The sequence below is a fragment of the Phalacrocorax carbo genome, chromosome 14, assembly GCF_963921805.1.
Source record: "Phalacrocorax carbo chromosome 14, bPhaCar2.1, whole genome shotgun sequence".
Lineage (NCBI taxonomy): Eukaryota > Metazoa > Chordata > Aves > Suliformes > Phalacrocoracidae > Phalacrocorax > Phalacrocorax carbo.
This window is the reverse complement of record NC_087526.1, coordinates 11,184,392-11,202,435: the sequence shown is the minus strand read 5'-3', so window position 1 is coordinate 11,202,435 and position 18,044 is coordinate 11,184,392. Positions and strand designations below refer to the sequence as shown.

The 18,044-nt window shown below is 46.0% G+C and overlaps 1 protein-coding gene across 1 annotated transcript; it reads left to right on the top strand.

Annotated features, from left to right (window-relative positions):
• Positions 1-9,766: 9,766 nt before the first annotated feature.
• On the top strand, positions 9,767-16,190 carry FITM2 (fat storage inducing transmembrane protein 2). The gene is made up of 2 exons (XM_064465705.1): positions 9,767-9,993; positions 12,132-16,190. The coding sequence occupies exons 1-2, from the start codon at positions 9,821-9,823 to the stop codon at positions 12,772-12,774; spliced, it is 816 nt and encodes a 271-aa protein (XP_064321775.1). The 5' UTR covers positions 9,767-9,820; the 3' UTR covers positions 12,775-16,190.
• The last annotated feature ends 1,854 nt before the right edge of the window (positions 16,191-18,044 follow it).

Sequence of the window (18,044 nt, the reverse complement as noted above, 5' to 3'; positions counted from 1 at the left end):
GAGACACACTTCCCAGAGTCCTTTCTCCCCAACCAGGGGATGCATTGACATGTGAGTCCCTGAAAACCCTGACACTGGGATACCTCATCTGAAGACAACTATCTGGTCTGAGGGTGCTCTGAGTACTGGCAGCTCCACACTCCCCAGCGTCCTCCCTTTGAAGTACAGGGGGAGCTGGGTGGTGGGGGATTCCTTCAGCTTGTCAGTGGCTCTGCCCATCATCTGGGCTGTGTCCACGCGGTGACACAGAGGTCTGACAGTGGCTTGTGCTGACACATTCGTGTTAGCATGAGCTTGTCCACTTGCCACAATTGATGGGGAGGAAACAGCGGTGCAGCTGGGCACACAACAGTACCTGTAGCACGTGCCCCACAGGGACCTGGCCTTGTGGTGTCCAATAAGGACGATGGCTGATAAGGTTCATGCTGCCTCATCCTCCCCACTGCTGCTAGTGAGGTTTAACTAGCTCATGCAGGCAGCCTGGTACAATCCAGCCTTCGTCTTGCTAACAGATGTGCTGGTGCCAGCTCCCACAGAGGCACCTGGCAGGTCGGAGCTCAGTGCTCGGCGAAGGAAAGGACAGAGCCCATCTGCCCTGCGGCTGGCGTCTCACAGGACAGCAAACACTGAGCTCACCAAGACAGCTGTTGCCTTTGGCACATCCCTCGCCCCGCTCGACTTCACCAGCAGACACAGAGCGCGGTTTTACCCCAGCATCCCGTCTGCTGCCCATGTGTTGCTGTCAAGCTGAGCCCGCCAGGGCAGTCGGGCCCCCCACGCTTGGCTTTCCCTGCCTTGAACCCAGGGGAGGTGAGAGCCATGCGGGAGCACTGCACCCAGGCGCTGGGAGGGGTGCACCCCCAGAGCCTCCCTCAGCATCTTCCCGGTGCACGTCCTGTAGCCAAGGGGAAAGACACCCTCAGGGGCTGCATGCAGTTCCCAGCTGGACTCTGTTACAGCCCCAATGCTTACTTTTGGGCTTGTCAACATCCAGCTGCAGGTTCCTGGCTGAAAGAAAAGGAGGGTGGCATTGCCCAGGGGGCCATGCCCGAGCAGGAGGGGTTGCTGTGTCAGCTTGGGGGTGAGGAACGAGCCTAGTCCCATCCTCATCTGGTGCTCAGCTATTTCTAGTTTTTGCCTTCCCTTTTTCTTATTTAAGCTCATGCTGTGCTGATAAGAGAGTGGAAGCCTGGGAGTGCTGCTGGGTGGTTTTGTGGCTGGATCTAGCTGCTGGGTGTCCTCATCACCCCCCCACTGGCTGCTGCAGTATAGTCACTGGGGATGGAGCGGCCCAGCAAAGCCCTCTTTCCAAAACCAACACTTTGGACCCCTGTAAGTGATTTGGGGGGATGTTGGAAACTAGAGGTTGATGAAGTTGGATAAACTTGATAAAGAAGGACATTGAGTTGCTGAAGCATGTCCAGGGAAGGACAACAAAGCTGGTGAAGAGTCTGGAGAGCAGGTCTTACGCAGAGCAGCTGAGGGAACTGGGATTGTTTAGCCTGGAGAAGAGGAGGCTGAGGGGAGACCTTATTGCTCTCTACAACTACTTGAAAGGAGGTTGTAGCAAGGTGGGTGTTGGTCTCTTCTCCCAAGTTACTAGTGATAGAACGAGAGGAAATGGCCTCAAGCTGCATCAGGGGAGGTTTAGATTGGATATTAGGAAAAATGTCTTTACTGAAAAAGTGGTCAGGCACTGGAACAGGCTGCCCAGAGAGGTGGTAGGGTCACCATCCCTGGAAGTGTTCAAAAAACATGTAGACATGACACTTCAGGGCATGATTTAGAAGGCCATGGTGGTGTTGGGTTGGTGGTTGGACCTGATGATCCTAGAGGTCTTTTCCAATCTTAATAATTCTATGATTCTATAAACTTATGGAAATGTTATATGATGTTATGCCTTCTGGCACAGGTGGCTCACGATGTCCACCATTAAACCTGTGATAGCAGGTGGGAGATATGATGTGCTCTCAGGTTCTGTGAACAGCTGATGCCCATCTGGAGTAACTGGGATTAAATAAGTGGTTCTAAGGCTACAATGGTGCTGGTAGCAGGACTGGTTCTCTCCCCTTCTCCTCAGACAAGAACAGGACCTTCCTCCCTGTCTGCTCCAGTGATGGAAAGGATGAGATGTCTCTATGAGTTCATGGACCATGCTAAGGGGAAAACCTCCACGTCTCCTTGCTGCAGTGTTTTGTGTCTACCCACTGCCCAAAGTGGCTCAGTAAATCAACAAGGCTTACCTTTGTGCCTGCCCAAACCCCTCCAGCTGTCTCGCACAGATGACCATTGAGGTGATGAGGAGGGTTAATTGACTCTGACAAATATTTACCTGTTTCTCTGGGTTTACAGAAACCTCACTCCAGCCCCAGCTTTGAAGTAGAGTTCAAAGCCCCAGCAATGCTGATGTCTCAGGGGGAGCGAATTCTCCCCAGTGTGCAGAAAAACTGCTCTATGAGGAGGGGAACCATGTCCCCTGTCCTCATAGTGCACCTGGCGCAGCACGGGCATCTTCCATCCTCTCACAGGGTGCTGCTCATCTCCCCACACCAGAGTAAGAACTGCTTTGCCGATTGTTTGGAGCCTGCATTAAATAAACAGCCCAAAGAAAGGCCTTTTTCCAGAAAAGTGGCAGAACACACTTCTCATGTGTTTTTTTTCCTGGTCTATGAATGGTGTCAGCACAGATTGGGCCGAGTTGCACATCTGTGGTGGGCTTGCATTTAAAAAAAATAGCTTGTTTGAGCTGTACAAATAAACACTGGTGAAAAGAATCCTGTTTCTTTAAGTGAAGCTGGTAAATGCTCTGATTTAGTTAAAGTGCTAGGATTTGGCTTGAATTTTATTTTTCACTAAACCTAAAGCTAGGGGAGAAAAATGTTGTTTATTCTCAGAACAGGTAGGGTCTAGGCAGTAGCAGCACAACCTTCATCACTCACCCCCTTCTTAGGCTGTCGGTGTTGGTGACATCCCCCTTCCTTGTGCACTCTTCACCACCCTCCATACCTTCCTCTCACCATGGTAAGGAGCAGACTGGACCACTGTATTTTGGGAGATGTTCCGTTTGTGGAGGACTAGGATGTGCTTCCTTGGTGAGAGGAGAGAGAAGCCAGTCTGGTCCACTTTGATTTGGGAAACTGGGCCAGACCATGATGGACCAGTAACGGTCCTGCCTACCTCTCGTGCTTGACAGTAAAATATCATGAGATGCCTTGGAGAAGGTGCAGAAGCTCCCTAACAAACACTTCAGGCTTATTTTGCTGTTTGGGAGCATTTAATCCTAATATTAGTTCTTCTATTCCTGGTGGGACCCCACAGGTACACACAGCAAGACAAGTGCTCCCAAACTCCTGCAGAAGCTAAAGGAAAGAGTCCTGGCTGTGAAGAATGGTGATAGACCAGAGCCCAGGCACCAGTACAGTTCTGGGCTTCTCCTTGAGACAAACTCATTTCTTTGCTGCCCTAATCCCAGGGATGGCTGACCTGGGCATTGCTCAGAGCTGTTCAGGCGAACGCTTCCTCTCACGTCGCTGTCCTTCTGCACATCTTGTCTTTCAGATGTCACCTGTGGTTGATGACCACACTGATAAACCTCATGGCCTTGGGCATCCTTGTTCCTTCTGAGGAAGGCTGAGATCTGAGGCAGCCCTGTGGTGAAAGAGCACAGTGAGAGGAGCGGGAGGCATTCTGCTCACTGAACACAGCAAATACATAGGTAAAAAACTGAATAAATCATTTTAGAAAAAATATAAAAAAAGAAAGCACCCACAACCCCCCCCCCTCCAGAAAACTCTATTAATATAAGCATCCAAATTAAGACTGTGACAATCTTGAGTGCACTGGGTACTCTGCATATGCTTTGAACATCTTTTGTAACTATTATTTTACATCTACAGAGCATTTCAACAGTGATTATGGTCAGGGCAATTCAGATCACAAGACAACACTTATAGAATTAACCAAGCCAGTAAAGCACAGATTAAATATTATGTATCTATATTTTTTAGTTTTACATTTAATATTTGTAATTATATATTTGACTTAAATAGATACAACTCATGTTATGTGGCTGGTTGTACCAGCTATCCAGCTAAGAAACAGGAGCTATTAACTGTGGTCCCCGCTAATCAACACAAAGTCACTTTCAAATTTTACACCTGAACATATGACTCTGATTCTTTCCTGCAAACATACGACCTAAAAATGCACCAGTAAAGTTTGAAAAGTTCATATTTCTGAATTTGAATGAATAAATATAGATCATTTCCTTCCCATATTTGATCAGTTCCAATAAACAGTAGTCTCTTCCTTTAAAAAAATGCTGTATATTTGTACAGGAGCTCAAGGGCCACCCAGCAAAGGGTTTCGTGGAAATTGTTGTTGTGAGCTCTGCATGATGTTTAATCTGTCACTGATAATCATTATAGAAAGAGAATAAATGGAAACAACAAATAACAGTTTTAGCACAAATAACAGTTTTAGCACATGCCTAACAGAAAGGTTAATCGGACTGGGCAGGAGTTACTTCCCAGTAACGGTGCTGCTCGGAGAGCGCTGCCCACGCAGCCTGCAGGGAAAAACCTACCCAGCAGCTGCCCTCAAAACACAACATGGCGAGAATCAAATTAATTCAAATACGCAGGTGTTGGGGGCTGAGGATTTTCTTTGGCAAACACAGAAGGCGCGTATTATATGTTGTGCAAAAAAAGGGGAATATTTCAGCAAAAAGCTGCGTGTACAGCCACCACAGCTGCTCGAGGAAGTCAGGTAATTGTAGATAAACATGAATAATTAAAACCATTTCATGCCCAAGTACGTGAATTTCTTCTTAAGTGAATACACTTAATCACATGAATTATATATTTTTTCATGTGTAATCTCATCCCCACTTCTTCTGCTGATGGACTGTTTAATTTGTATCATAGGAAAGGTAACTATTTTACATCTTTGTGAACTCAAGTTATTTTTAATCTCTTCAGATCGTTATAGTATCCCTCTGCAATCTCACAATTATCTCTGAAAGAAGTTTAGGAAGGAGAAGAATAGAAACTCTCCGGTATCCCACTCAGGGTATGGGGATACAGAGGTTAAGGGACTTGCCTACAGCTGGAGGGGAGTTTGTCAGAGCCACAAATTAAACCCAGCTCCTCAGAGTCCATGCTCATCACAAGACCGTTCTCTCCTGTAAATTAAAACCTGTCATTAGTCTGCTCTGCTGCAATCTGGCTGTGCAGAACAAGAAATGTAAATATTTTGTAGCAGTAGGTATTAATTTGTAACATTAATAAAGTTTGCGCTGCTGAAAACTGAATTGGTTCTTTATTATGCTTTGCCCTGTATCCCAAAATATTTTGATCTTTGGATATAACCACCAAATATGCTGAAAATTCCCTGCAGTTCAGATCATACCCTTCCTATTCATTTAAGGGGAGTTGGAGGGGAAATGTGTGACCTGCAGAGGTTTTCATGCTGGGTCCGGTGATGGTTCAGTCTGTACAAATTCCATGGGGTTAATTTCCACACCTTTTTCCAAAATTCTTGGGGTTTCAGGACTGGGAAAGATCTTTCCCATTTGTTTGGGCAGCCACACAGGTGGCAAGCTACCGTCTTCTCCCTTCTGTCTCTCAAGTCAGCATCTCTGCTGTAAATAACACGGCATCCGCTCACAGGAGTGAGACTTAACTTTGGTTCTGCCCAGACTGACAACAAGACCCAGGCTCCTAGGAAGAGCATCCCTCCTCATCAGAGAGGGGCAGCAAAGATCTAGGCCAGTGTGAGGGGAAGGCTGCTACGCCTCTGCCCCAGGCTGCATTTCAAAGGCATCACTGACACAAGGGAACAAAGCACAATTTATTTTGTTTGTTTTGGGCTTTTTTTGTTGTTAAGCTGACAGTGAATAGAGACAGCTGGGGAGCTGAAAGCACTAAAGTTGATGGAGAGTGTCTCAGCAAAGGGCCAAAACTATCTTAAACTTCAAGCTTAAGCTTCTATTAGGCAAAGAAAATACAGCATGAATTATGCTTATGTAGCACCTCTCATGCAAACATCCCAGGACGCTCCATGATCAAACTCAAACACAATCAATCATGGAGATGTGAGCAGCACTCACCAAGGAAAACAGAAAGCAGGGGAGGCTTGGCAAGAATGAGCGACACAGCCACCACGAGCACCTGGCTTCCAAAGGGAAGGGCTGGGGGGGCTGGCGAGCGACCCCCAGAAGGGCAATGATGGGTGAGCAGATGCCAGCAGGGTGTAGGAATCTCTGTGAGGCAGGAGGACAAGCCAGGAAAAGAGGTCTCCCAGGTCCGAATGGGCCATTACAGGTTGGGTAACTCAGCCCCACCAAGTGTGTGGCCACAGGTTGGTGGCTCTGCCGGTCCTGCTGGGCAGTGTGCTCAGATGGGCACCCACTGCCCGTGTCTCCTCCTGGTGCCCCTGGAGCACACCTCCCTGTGGCATCGATCAGCCTGTGAGAACCCACCCTAGTCCAAACTCAGGTCAGAAAAGAACCATTGCTTGTGTTTTGTAAAAAAAATTTGGGTAGCTTTTCTCTCCTTCTGCTCCAGGCACCCTTACTTGGTTGTAAAAGAGAGCAGTGGACCCAGAAATCTCACCAAAAAAGAAAGATTCTTATTCAGAACAGTGAAGAGACTAATTTTGACTGTTTGAGCTGAGAATTCAGTTCAAACTTCTTGGTCCTGCTCCACAGCAAACATCCAAACCTTTATCAGTTTATTCTTCAGTGTCGGTAGAGGCTCCCTTGCTGGGGCTTTATCAAAGGGCTGAAGAATTAAACTCCAGTAACTCATTCTGCAAATGGTTGTAAGGCACAATCGACTTTTCAGTAATGATCTTGCCTTCTTCTAACATGCAATGTTTTTGGGCATGTTTGGCAGGAAGAACTTGTCACATGACACTTATGCACGAGGCTGTGACACTACTGCAGCATATTAAGGTACAACATCATTTTCTCAGCATTAAGTGACAGCAGATCACAGTGCAGCACCATGAGCCTCAACAAAATGCTGCTGTCTTGCAAGAAGGTCTGAACTTCTCCACAGCTATTTTAAGCACCCAAATCAGGCGTACAGTTGCCCTAGGCTCCTGGCAAGGGTCGCTAAGGGTTGTCTTTCCACTGACTGTATACTGAGACTGGGGTGACTCTGCTTCCAGATAAGGATCCTCAGTTCTGCAGAAGGTATCCCTACCAGTCTCACATCAGCAAGACAGACTTCTTTGCAATTGCAGTGACTAACAGATTAGCAGATTAATTATTTAAAATAATTAACAACTCAGAGTGTCATTGTTCTTGCCCAATGAATAGTGAAATACCTGATACAACATGAACTCTATGACCAGGAAAGCTTTTCCCCAAACCTGCCGCAGCTCAGGAGTAAGGATGCTTTTCCCAAGCCTGTTGGATCTGACTTCAAAATTCTGCTCAGGCAGCTGGGATCTCCACATCGCCTGTCCAAAGAAGTGTCCGAAGCTCTGGGTGACTGGGCATGCAAGGAGAAGGCTTACCAGCCACTCTCCAGCTCTGAAGGTGGTTCTACAGACCCTAATGAATCTATGCCTGCATATGTTAGAGGTAAAATGTGATTTCTCAATGAAAGTGAAATGATTTGTTGGGGTCCTTGGTTCAAATTAAACCAGGAAAAAAACCCCAACCCAACCAATTTTTTAATCAAATAATCTGGAAGATTTCAGCCTGAATCAGTCAGTGATTTGGTGAGGTTAAGGAAAAAGATATGAAGAAAGGGAAGGACAGGCACATCTGCTATACCTGACAAATTACTTCAGTATAGTATAGTTTATACCTGTTGCAGGTGAACCAGGTGTCTGTGAAAGCTCCTTGGGAACCTTCTGCAATCCCCTTAGAACAAACCTTATTCCTTGTTTGTGAATAAACACCTTTTCTGCAGTTTTAAAAGACCTATATTCTGCTTCTCTGATTCTTTACAGTGATCAGCTCCTCAGAAGGACCACTGGCCTTGGCTGGTGCACATGGCAGCAAATGCATGGCTGGGAAGTAAAGATTTACTCTAAATCTGCAGGACACCTGGACCCAGCTGAGCTTTGCTCACTGCACTTGCAAGAATCCACGATTTACAGAGATAATCCTCAGACATTTCAAGCTGGGCTGAAGATAGACATATTTCCAGCCCATGCCATCAACTCTATTCATCTGGAACAGGTGCCAAGCCTATGAAATCCTCCTGCCGTGTGGTAGACACCACAGCATGCTTCATTAGCAACCAGCCGAGCAGCTCACCACCTCCAGCTCGCAGGCATTGCAAACAGTCTGGAGATCAGAGACCCAAACCTGGGAAGCAAAGGAGGCAAGGTTTCAAAGGCAGAGGGGGATTTAGGCAGACAATGCTGGACTCTGTAAAACCTGCTCCCAGCCCCTCTTATCCTCACTCGTTTGAATGAACGCAGCTGCCTGTCTTTTCTAATTCAGGGGTACAATGCTGTGGCTGGAAGTGCTAGACATGGCCGTGGCAGTCTTATTAAAAACAACATCTAATAAATCGCCAGATGCCATTTACCCTGGATAACCTCCTTAGCTGAAACTTTCTGTATCTACTGGAGCTGCTTTGATGTGTCCTTCTGCTCTTTCAGTCCAGATGCTGTCATAGGTTTACTGATGATGACTCCAAACCAGCATTGAAACGCGTTCTGGCAAGAAATACTTTCCTATCCTCTCTCGGATAGGGCCTGCTTTTTCCCCCCTCTCACAATTTAGTACTGCAGCCACTGAGATGAATAAAGGCTCTTTGTTCATTTCATCATTTCTCTGCTTGCTGATGCTTTTTCTATTTTTTAAAAACTCAGCTAAAAGGACAGCGGCAACAGTTCAATAGATGAAATAGGTCTCAAATACCACAGCAACAACCAGTGCTTGGAATGCTTTCAGCTATAAACGTAGACAGTGAAAAGGGGCAGGAGCCTTAAGAGCTCCAGAAATATCTTCTCCTCTCTTAAGCCCTGGGGAAAAATGTAAAAAAAAAAAATTCTACTGAGTGAGGAAATTCTCAAATTTTCTCTGGAATATTATGTTAAGACACTCCCAGAGGAGCTGGCACCTTACTCTTGAATCAGTGGATGCTCATTTATAGGATGAAAGAAAATAAAATGGCCTTGAGTTTTGCCAGGGCAGGTTTAGATTGGATGTTAGGAAAAATTTCTTCACCAAAAGGGTTGTCAAGCGTTGGAAAAGGCTGCCCAGGGAAATGACTGATTCACCACCCCAGAGGTATTTAAAAGACATATAGTTTGTGCACTTAGGGACATGGTTTAGTGGTGGACTTGGCAGAGTTGGGTTATCAGTTGGACTTGATGATCTTAAAGGTCTTTTCCAACCTAAACGACTCTATGATTCTGTGACTCCGGGTGTAGATGCTATAGCCAGTGAGCCCCTGAGGGGATCTCCTCTGACGCTCCGGTCTGGAAGCAACCTGCCTGTCAGGTGACGGATGCAAAACATAACTTCTGCTATTCTTTTGACAGGGAAGAGTGGGAAAATGAAGCTTCTGAGCACAGGTTTTATTCCGCAGGTACAGGCACTCAGCGAGGGCCCGGCCGGGGGCAGGGCCCGCGGCCGCCCTGTGGATCCCATTCCCCGCCGGGTCAGCCGCCGCCCTGCAGGGGGCGCTCTCCCGCCGGCGGCGGCCGCACTCATGCGCACAGCACACACCCCCCACACACCTACGCGCAACACCGCTCCGCCAGGGGGCGCTCGAGCGGCGCGGCGGAGGGCGGGGCCGGCGCGTGACGCTGTACGGCGGTCGGGCGGGTGCGGCGGCGGCGGCGCGGGATGGAGCGGGCGGCGCGGTGCGGGCGCTGGCTGCGGGCCGCGCTGGCCGCCGGGCGGGTGCGCCGCCGCCTGCCCTGGCTGCTGCTCGCCATCGTCCTCGTCGGGTCCGCTCTCAAGGACGGCGACGTGGTGCCCGAGACGCCCATGCGGAATAAGCGCAACCCGCTGAATGTGTGAGGAGAGGAGGGGGGCGGCGGGGCGGGCAGGCCGCGGGGCTGCGGGAGGCGGCGGGGCGGGCAGGCCGCGGGGCTGCGGGAGGCGGCGGGGCGGGCAGGCCGCGGGGCTGCGCGGGGTTGCGGGGCGGGCAGGCCGCGGGGCTGCGCGGGGCTGGGGGGGGGGGGTCTCTGCGGGCGACCCGGGCTGGGCCCGGCGCCGGGGCGGGGCGAGGCGGGCTGGCGGGGAGCGGGCGCCGGGCAGCGCTGCTGGCGGCGTGGGACGGCGGGCTCTGTCAGTCCCTCGCCGGAGCGCCTGGTGCCGTCCGCGGGGCTGTCAGGGGTCGGAGCAGCGGGAGCTTCTTGCTCGTTTCCGTTGGAAGAGGAAAAGGAGGAATTTTTTTCCTCCTTTACCTCCCAGATAATCCCTCGTATTTGGGTAAACTGATAGCTACTGAACCGATCTAAAAGCAAGCCGAAGAAAACAAGTGTTTTAGTGCCTCTCTAAAAGCAGAGTTGCTGCCATCCTTTTCCAGCGCTCAGGCGATGACTTAACTGGCTTAGTCATCCTTTAAAGCTGCCTGTAAAAGTTTTGAAGGGCACGAGGAAGGCGATGAGCTGGGCCGGCGCACGTGTGCTTTACCTGCTACAGATCAGAAAGTAAAGGCAAAATTGCTGGTTTCCCCTGTGACTTGGGGAATTTTGTACTTCATCGATTCAAATTTGTCATTTGGTGACGTGTGGGAGAGGAGTTGCTTTTAGTGTGATTGGAAAAGAGGGATTGGCAGGAATGCGTAGTGAAATTGATCTTACAGTAAAAACATACTACAGTTCAGTGTTCCCTTTTTAAACAGAGGAGGGTTATCTGTACTGACAGTTCCTAAAGCAAATTTTCCCCATAAATTACTTCCCTGCAGCTTTGCCAGCAGCAATCGTGTAAGCAGCCTTTTTTTGCTTTTAACTGTCTTAATAAAATGAGGATTTTACTTTCAATTACCATTCTGTGGTAGCAGCTGTGGTTGCCACACAGATGTCACTGTTACTGTAAAATTAAGAGTAAAGGAGATACTCAGAAGCCTGGGTGAGGCCCTGACTGTTTTTGTTAGGGTCTTAATGAAGATATACAATTCTTTTCTGACTTGGTTTTGGTTTTGATGCTGAGGTGATGATTAAATGATGACTTTGTGTGTTTAGCTATAGCTCAGCCACAGACCAGAATTCTGCTGTCTCTGTTTTTCAAACTCAGATGTGGGTGATGAGGGGGCACAGCTCTGTACGCCCTTCCCCCCTCCCACTGGCTGATAGCAAGCAAGCTGCATTGGAAGGTGGTAGTGGTATAAAGAAGATAGTAGGCCATGGTCTCCTTAACTCATTAGTAAATTCACTTGCGCATGCTCCACTCAAAGGTTTGAAGAGAGGACCAGTTCCACAATACCGTCTCCTGCTAAACAGAGTAGCAGCACATCATCAGCTGGTGTTCGAGATTTTATAGGCATCAAAGCAAAACTTTTCAAGACAGAGAGTGAATTTAGAGATGGAAGGATTTGTGTATGCCAAAGGAAAGCTCTTGTCAGCTGGAGGGACAGCAGAGGAACAAATACATTTTGTTTTTTCATTTATTTTATAGGGTAATGACAGAGGAAAAGCTTCATGGCCTGATCAGGGAAAAACCAGTCAGCCCTTCTGGCTATCCTATTCAGTTGATATTGTGAGGTTGAGGTTGTGAAGGGGTTTGAAAGCAGAGATAATTGAGATGGCGGGAGTCAGAAAAGGGTTACTGTGGTCAGGGTGGCAAGCTGCTTTGCAGCTGCATTTTGAGTAGGGCGGAGTTGAGTGGGTTTGTAGGGTAAAAGTGATTGCAAAACTGAATTGCAAGTCTGCTGCAAATCTGAACGAGGGCTCTGGGTCTAAAGGAATGCTGATGGAGAAACAGTTGAAGTACCTGGTTGAGGAAGTATTGGGGTGTTGGGCCTGAGAGAAATAGTGGGGAGAGATTTAAGTTTTTAGCGATGCTTTACTTTGAGGGGAGGGCATGGGCGTTTAATTTAGATGGTCCTGAGCATTGACCTCGGAAACCTACTTCTTCAAGCATCACCACTTACCCCAGTTCCTGTGAAGTTTCACATGTGCATGTTTCTCTTTTGGCTTTTCTCTGGCAGCTATTTTGTGAAGGTGGCTTGGGCATGGACGTTCTGGCTTCTGCTGCCCTTCATCACTATCACCACCTACCAGTTTGCTGAGAGCAAGTTCCTCTATGGTCCCACGAAGAGCATTTTGGCGGTGCTGCGGCGTCTCAGTGCACTGCTAGTGGGCACTGTCATCTGGTATGTCTGCACCAGCCTTTTCATGTATATCGAGAATCTCACTGGCATGTGCTCTACCTCAGGTGAACTCAGTGAGCCTCGCCGACTCTATACCACCAAGCAGGAGTGCCACCAGGACAACGGGATCTGGAACGGTTTTGATATCTCAGGGCACTGTTTTCTGCTCTCGTACTGTGCCCTGATGATTGTGGAGGAAGTGGCTGTGCTGGAAGGCTTGTCCATAGACCAGAACTCTAAGCTGCATGTTGTGATCAACGGCCTGTTTGTTTCCTTGTGTTTTCTCACCATGATCTGGGTGTTCATGTTTCTCTGTACTGCTGTGTATTTCCATGACTTCAGTCAAAAGCTTCTCGGTGTGCTGATAGGTCTGTCAGCTTGGTACGGGACATACAGATTTTGGTACTTGAAACCCTTTTCTCCTGGACTACCTCTTCCAAATATACCTTTAAGTTCAAAGAAACACAGTTACAGCAGATAAAATAAGTTTTAAAATTTTTTTATTTTGCTTTCAGTACTGGAGTAGTGGAATGTAGGACTGGTTACTGTATTTACACTGTAAGGAACAAGGTGATGGGCTGGAGGAAACGAAATCGGTACTGGCCAATGGCTGGCAGGTATAAGCAAGCTGCTTATTTGGGAGAAAAAATTGGTATTGGAAGAGGTCTGCTCTTGTGTTGGAGCTGATGACTGGCATGCTCAGCAAAGATATCAGAAGTTGAATCTGTTTTCTTACTAACAAATGGAGGAGCAGATCCAAGGCTGACACAGGCCTTTGCTCTTTAAGAGCGTGACTGATCTCAACCTAATTCTCCCTCGTTCTTTTTGATTTATTTATGTCATTATATTATATATAATATCATGGATATATTATATCATGGATGATCCAAACCTCATACTTCTTTTTTTTAATACTCCTGTTTGTATTGCCTTACAGGAAAGCTCTAATAATGACAGTGCTGCTAAGAGTTGCAAAAATAATAATACTTGTTAAAGCAGTATCTTGCTCTGTTGTGAAGCTAGAATATCTCATGTTATCAAGTGTTAAATACACTAACCTGCCACAACTGCTTCTTAGTCATGTGCACCTTCTGCAACAAAAAGCGTAAATCAGAGATGTAGTGTCTTAAGCAGACAGTGACTTTAAATTCATGCCTGCTTTTGAAAAGGAGACTCTTGAAAAACAAGCCTTAACTTTCTCCTATCTGTAATAATATTTTGTCATTTTATTCTTGACAGAAAAAACAACTGCTTCCAATTTTGCTAAGAAGTCTAATATGATAATTTTATATTAATTTATAAAAAATCTTACGAGTTGCACTCTTTGCAACAAGAAGTACTTTGTGGTATGTTTCTTCTAGAAGAACAGTGAAATTCTGGTGTTATGAACAAGTTAGCTTAGCCTGCTATTTCCCAAATAGCCTGCTTGGTAATGAGTGAATTGTTTATCCTAAGAGCTGCAAAGCAGTGTGCCTGAAGTAATATGTACTCTTGCTTATCCAGCGATATTAAGAAGCTACTTAATTTTGATTGCACGTAAAGCTGTGGCCACTTTTGGTGTGGCTGGAAACCCACTACTGACTAAAGCACTACTATTATGTAATGAATAGCTATGAGATGGGATGGGTTTATTCATATCAATTGGACACTTAGCAGTTTTTACCTGGAAGAGCTTTTTATTATTTCACAAAGGCTTATTCATGATGCAGTTGCACAAATTTGTTTGACAGTTGTAGTGATGAGCAAGACAGCCAGAAAGGTCTGTGGGCAAGGCTGTAGGTAGTGTCTGCTAATCATAGAATTGTTTAGGTTGGAAAAGACCTTTAAGATCATCAAGTCCAACTGATAACCCAACTCTGCCAAGTCCACCACTAAACCATGTCCCTAAGTGCCCCATCTATATGTCTTAAATATCTCCAGGGGTGGTGAATCAGTCACTTCCCTGGGCAGCCTTTTCCAACGCTTGACAACCCTTTTGGTGAAGAAATTTTGCTTAATATCCAATCTAAACCTGCCCTAGCACATCTTGAGACTGTTTCCTCTTGTCCTGTTTCTTGTTACTTGGGAAAAGAGACCAACCCCCGCCTTGCTACAACCTCCTTTGAGGGAGTTGTAGAGAGTGATAAAGTCTCCCCACAGCCTCCTCCAGGCCAAACGCCCCCAGCTCCCTCAGCGGCTCCCCATCAGACTTATTCTCCAGACCCTTCACCAGCTCCGTTGCCCTTCTCTGGACACGCTCCAGCACCTCAACGTCCTCCTTGTCCTGAGGGGCCCAAAACTGCACACAGTACTCGAGGTGCGGCCTCACCAGTGCCAAGAGAGCAAGCAGAGTTGATGTGTCTGTGGCGTTTGACTCCAGAGTGATTATTTTGCTGAATATAGGGTATGATGCACAGTAGTTTAGTCTTAGCACATTTCTCTTTGCCATCTCAACCGTTCTCTTCCAGCAAGAGTGTGGTAGCATTTGCAGTAAATACAGCAGTGTTAATTCCATACTTGTGGTCTGCCTCTGAGGAGAGGTGAATTCACCTGAATTTCCACTGAGTTCAGTGGCAAGTGGGAGTTGTTCGTTCTTAGGAAGTACAAATCATCTTTCAGAAATAAGCTGTTTCAGGAGGTTATGTATTTTCTGTTAAGCTCCTTTTGTTTTTGCATCAAATTGCCTTTTAAGCTGAGTCTTTGGAAAATTTGCACTGATTAACTCATATTGGGTTTAACTAAATTTGTTTAAACAATGCAAATTCATTTGCAGATATTCTTTGATGTAGTGTAAGCCTGCTCCCAATAGAGCTAAGCTAGACTGCAAGCCACTTTCAACATGGAAAAGGATTATATACCCAGAAGGTTTTCTGATTAATTTCATTAAATTTAAGTTTCTATTTTAGGTTATCTTTATGTAACTTTGCTATATAGACAAAGCCTTGGAACAGGAAATGCTATTTATTTAAATCAACTGACTTGCTAAAATTATGTTCAGTTTCACAGATGTTTTGTGCAATCACTACATGGATATTTCTGTCTGCTTCTAACCTGTATCGTACAAACTTTTTATTAAGGAAATAATGTGGGGTACGGTTATGCTCAAAACTTTAAACAATGAAAGAAAAATACTTGAAAACTTTTATCAGTGTTGGTGTCATTGAGAGTCTGTTTCTGTTGTCTGTAACTACAGTGCTGCTGCTTTTCACCTCCAGCTGACCGAATGATCCAGCCTCCCGGTATTTTTGACCATGCATCTCAGTAGTCACAAACTGACTTTGATAATTCTGCAGTATTTGGATGGGTTAACATAGCACAGGTTCTCAAAAGTGCAGGGTATAAAAAGAAATAATGAAACAAAAAAACCACCCATGCCTGACAAAAGCAGGTTTCCTAATGTGTGCCTGTTACACCACGCAGTTGATTTTGTAGAAAAGGGCAGTTGCTTATTGCAGCAAAATGAAAGCCAAAGCCATTGAAATAGGTGGGAGAATTCCTCTGGGCTGATACTGCTTAAGAGTTTAGAAATCTTAGCGCATGTGTCTTTCTCAGTGAGCCAGCTGGTGGCTTAGGAGGTTCCCTTGCGCTCCAGACCTTTTCTTTGTGCTTTTTGACTCTATTTCAGAGTAAGACTTTGCTTCCTTGCACTTCCACTGGAAGCTAAAGGTTGCAAATTTTCTGGTCGCGTATTTGCCATCACCTTTATCTGACTTCCCTCCCTCTCGCAAATACACATTTATCATTAAAATAAAAACGGGGCCTCTCTACCACAGATTTGCAACCAAAGAGAAACAGTGCTTTGAGTAGCTGGATTTGATGTCCTGTGCCAAGGGCACAAATAGGCTGTCAACAGGTATTATTAATTTGTTTCAAGTTTTTTGTTTTTCTTTTCTGCATCAAAGTATTCCTCTTGTTCCAGCTAATTTTTCTTGTTCTTGTTTGCTAATTTTTTACTGCCTGTTTTGTGGGCTCTGTATCACAGTGCTTTCACAGAAGCAGCGTTTAGCCTGACTGATGTGGCTGAGGCAGCTCTTGGTGCCTTAAACACAGTCCTCTGCTGCGGCCAGCAAGGAGGGGAGTCTGAGCCACCACACAGTGGGAAGATAGCTGGATTGGGATTCATTTCACTCTCTGCTTACCTGGGACTCTTTCAAATGTTTGCATCACTGGAGGCAAGATCGGGCAAACAGGAAAGTTCAGGTCTTTCATAAGAGCAATCTGAACGGTTGAGACTTTACATGTGTCTGAAATGGGGGTTTGATTCTTCCTCAAAGTCTTTGTTCAAAGCAAAGCTGTTCCACGAATGCTTCACTGGTGCTAAATGGTATTCTTGGTTTGCCAATTTATTTGTGTGTACCTAAACTTGGGTCATGGAGCAGCTGCAAAAAAAATAAAATCCTGTTTCCTGCGTTGATGCATGGGAATACATGGCAAAGTGAGAAACACCCAGTTGTGCCTGTGGTGCACCCAGATGGAAAAAACTGTAGGGACTGCTGTCATTTATTAAATGGTTTGGAAAATCAGGCTTTAGTTGTGAACACAAGTCTATGGTCACTTTTCTTAGTGAAATAAGGTTTGTTTTTTTCCACTGCAGCTTAAAGTGTGTCCCGGCAGCTTCTCTACAATCAGCCTTTTCCAGCTCTTTTCCTTTGATTAGTCTGTGTTTATCACTGTCTGCTCAGAAACCCATTTCCCAGGATTATCTCTTTTCATTGCTTCATCTTGCCTCCTGGAGCACAGATTAGTAATAAATGCTCTTCGCCTCTGGTAAATGCATGCTTTCTCTTTATTTTGTTTTCTCCTCTTTTAAGTATTTTGCCAAAGCTTAAGATGAAAGTAATTAATACTAGCAAAAAAAGCTGAACTCATAATTAACTGTTGGTAAAAGGAGTTGGTCTGTCACTGTAACGGTGTTCACCTGGGAAGAAGCACATGCTTAGTACTGGCCCTGATGTGCCTGAACTCATGGAAGGAAAGAGAAGGTAATGTGACAGCAGCACTTGGTGCGTTGGGAGAGTTAGCTTTGCCCTCTTCTCAAGGGGCATGCACTGTATTTCTGTAAAGGGGAGTTTCACCCACGTGTTTAGTAGGAAATTGTTAATGTATTTGAATGTGAGAAGAATACCTTAGTGCTTAAACAGAGTATGTGATGAGAACATAGAGGTTACGAGTTGGGAAAGCAGAAATGGAAATGACTGTAGGGATTGAGTGCAGTCCCTGAAACTTCAGGCAATTATGTAGTAATATTTAGTCTGACAGATTATTTATTTTTGAACTACTGTCTGTCCATCTCAAAACACAGGCAATGCCCTGTGCCTTGTAACAAGCTGAATAACTTCTCTGTAAAGCTTTGGATCTATAATATGGCACAGAAAATAAGCGGTAGGTGTAAAGCTTTACCAGCCTTTCAGGAGAGTTAAGTATCAAGGGAAAGAAGTACTCAGAAAAATGCCCGTTCTCAGTCGTGCTTTTCCTGACAATCTATCTAGTGGTAGGAGATCTGCAGTTACTAGTGGAGTGAGGCTGAAGAAGGGAAAGCGTGGAAGAAAAGACAAATTATGATTATTTTTTAATCTCATATCTGAAGCCTTTTTCCATGTCCAGTCTAGGCTCATTTTGCAGTTTTAGGTCGTGTATTCCGTCAGTCATGCCATTTAATGCATTTAATCTGTGGGAAGCGTTGTTGATGTCAGAGCAATAAATAGGCATATCCTCAATGTAAATGTCAGCTCTCGTCTGAAATCTCTTCCCTGAATCCTGTGCGCCCTCTGT

What these genes read in the sequence shown, in the direction of transcription:
- FITM2 (XM_064465705.1), top strand. Translation starts at nt 9,821, where the DNA reads ATGGAGCGGGCGGCGCGGTGCGGGCGCTGGCTGCGGGCCGCGCTGGCC. An exon ending in AAGCGCAACCCGCTGAATGT is followed by an intron (nt 9,994 to 12,131) that starts GTGAGGAGAGGA and finishes TTTCTCTGGCAG; the next exon opens with CTATTTTGTGAAGGTGGCTT.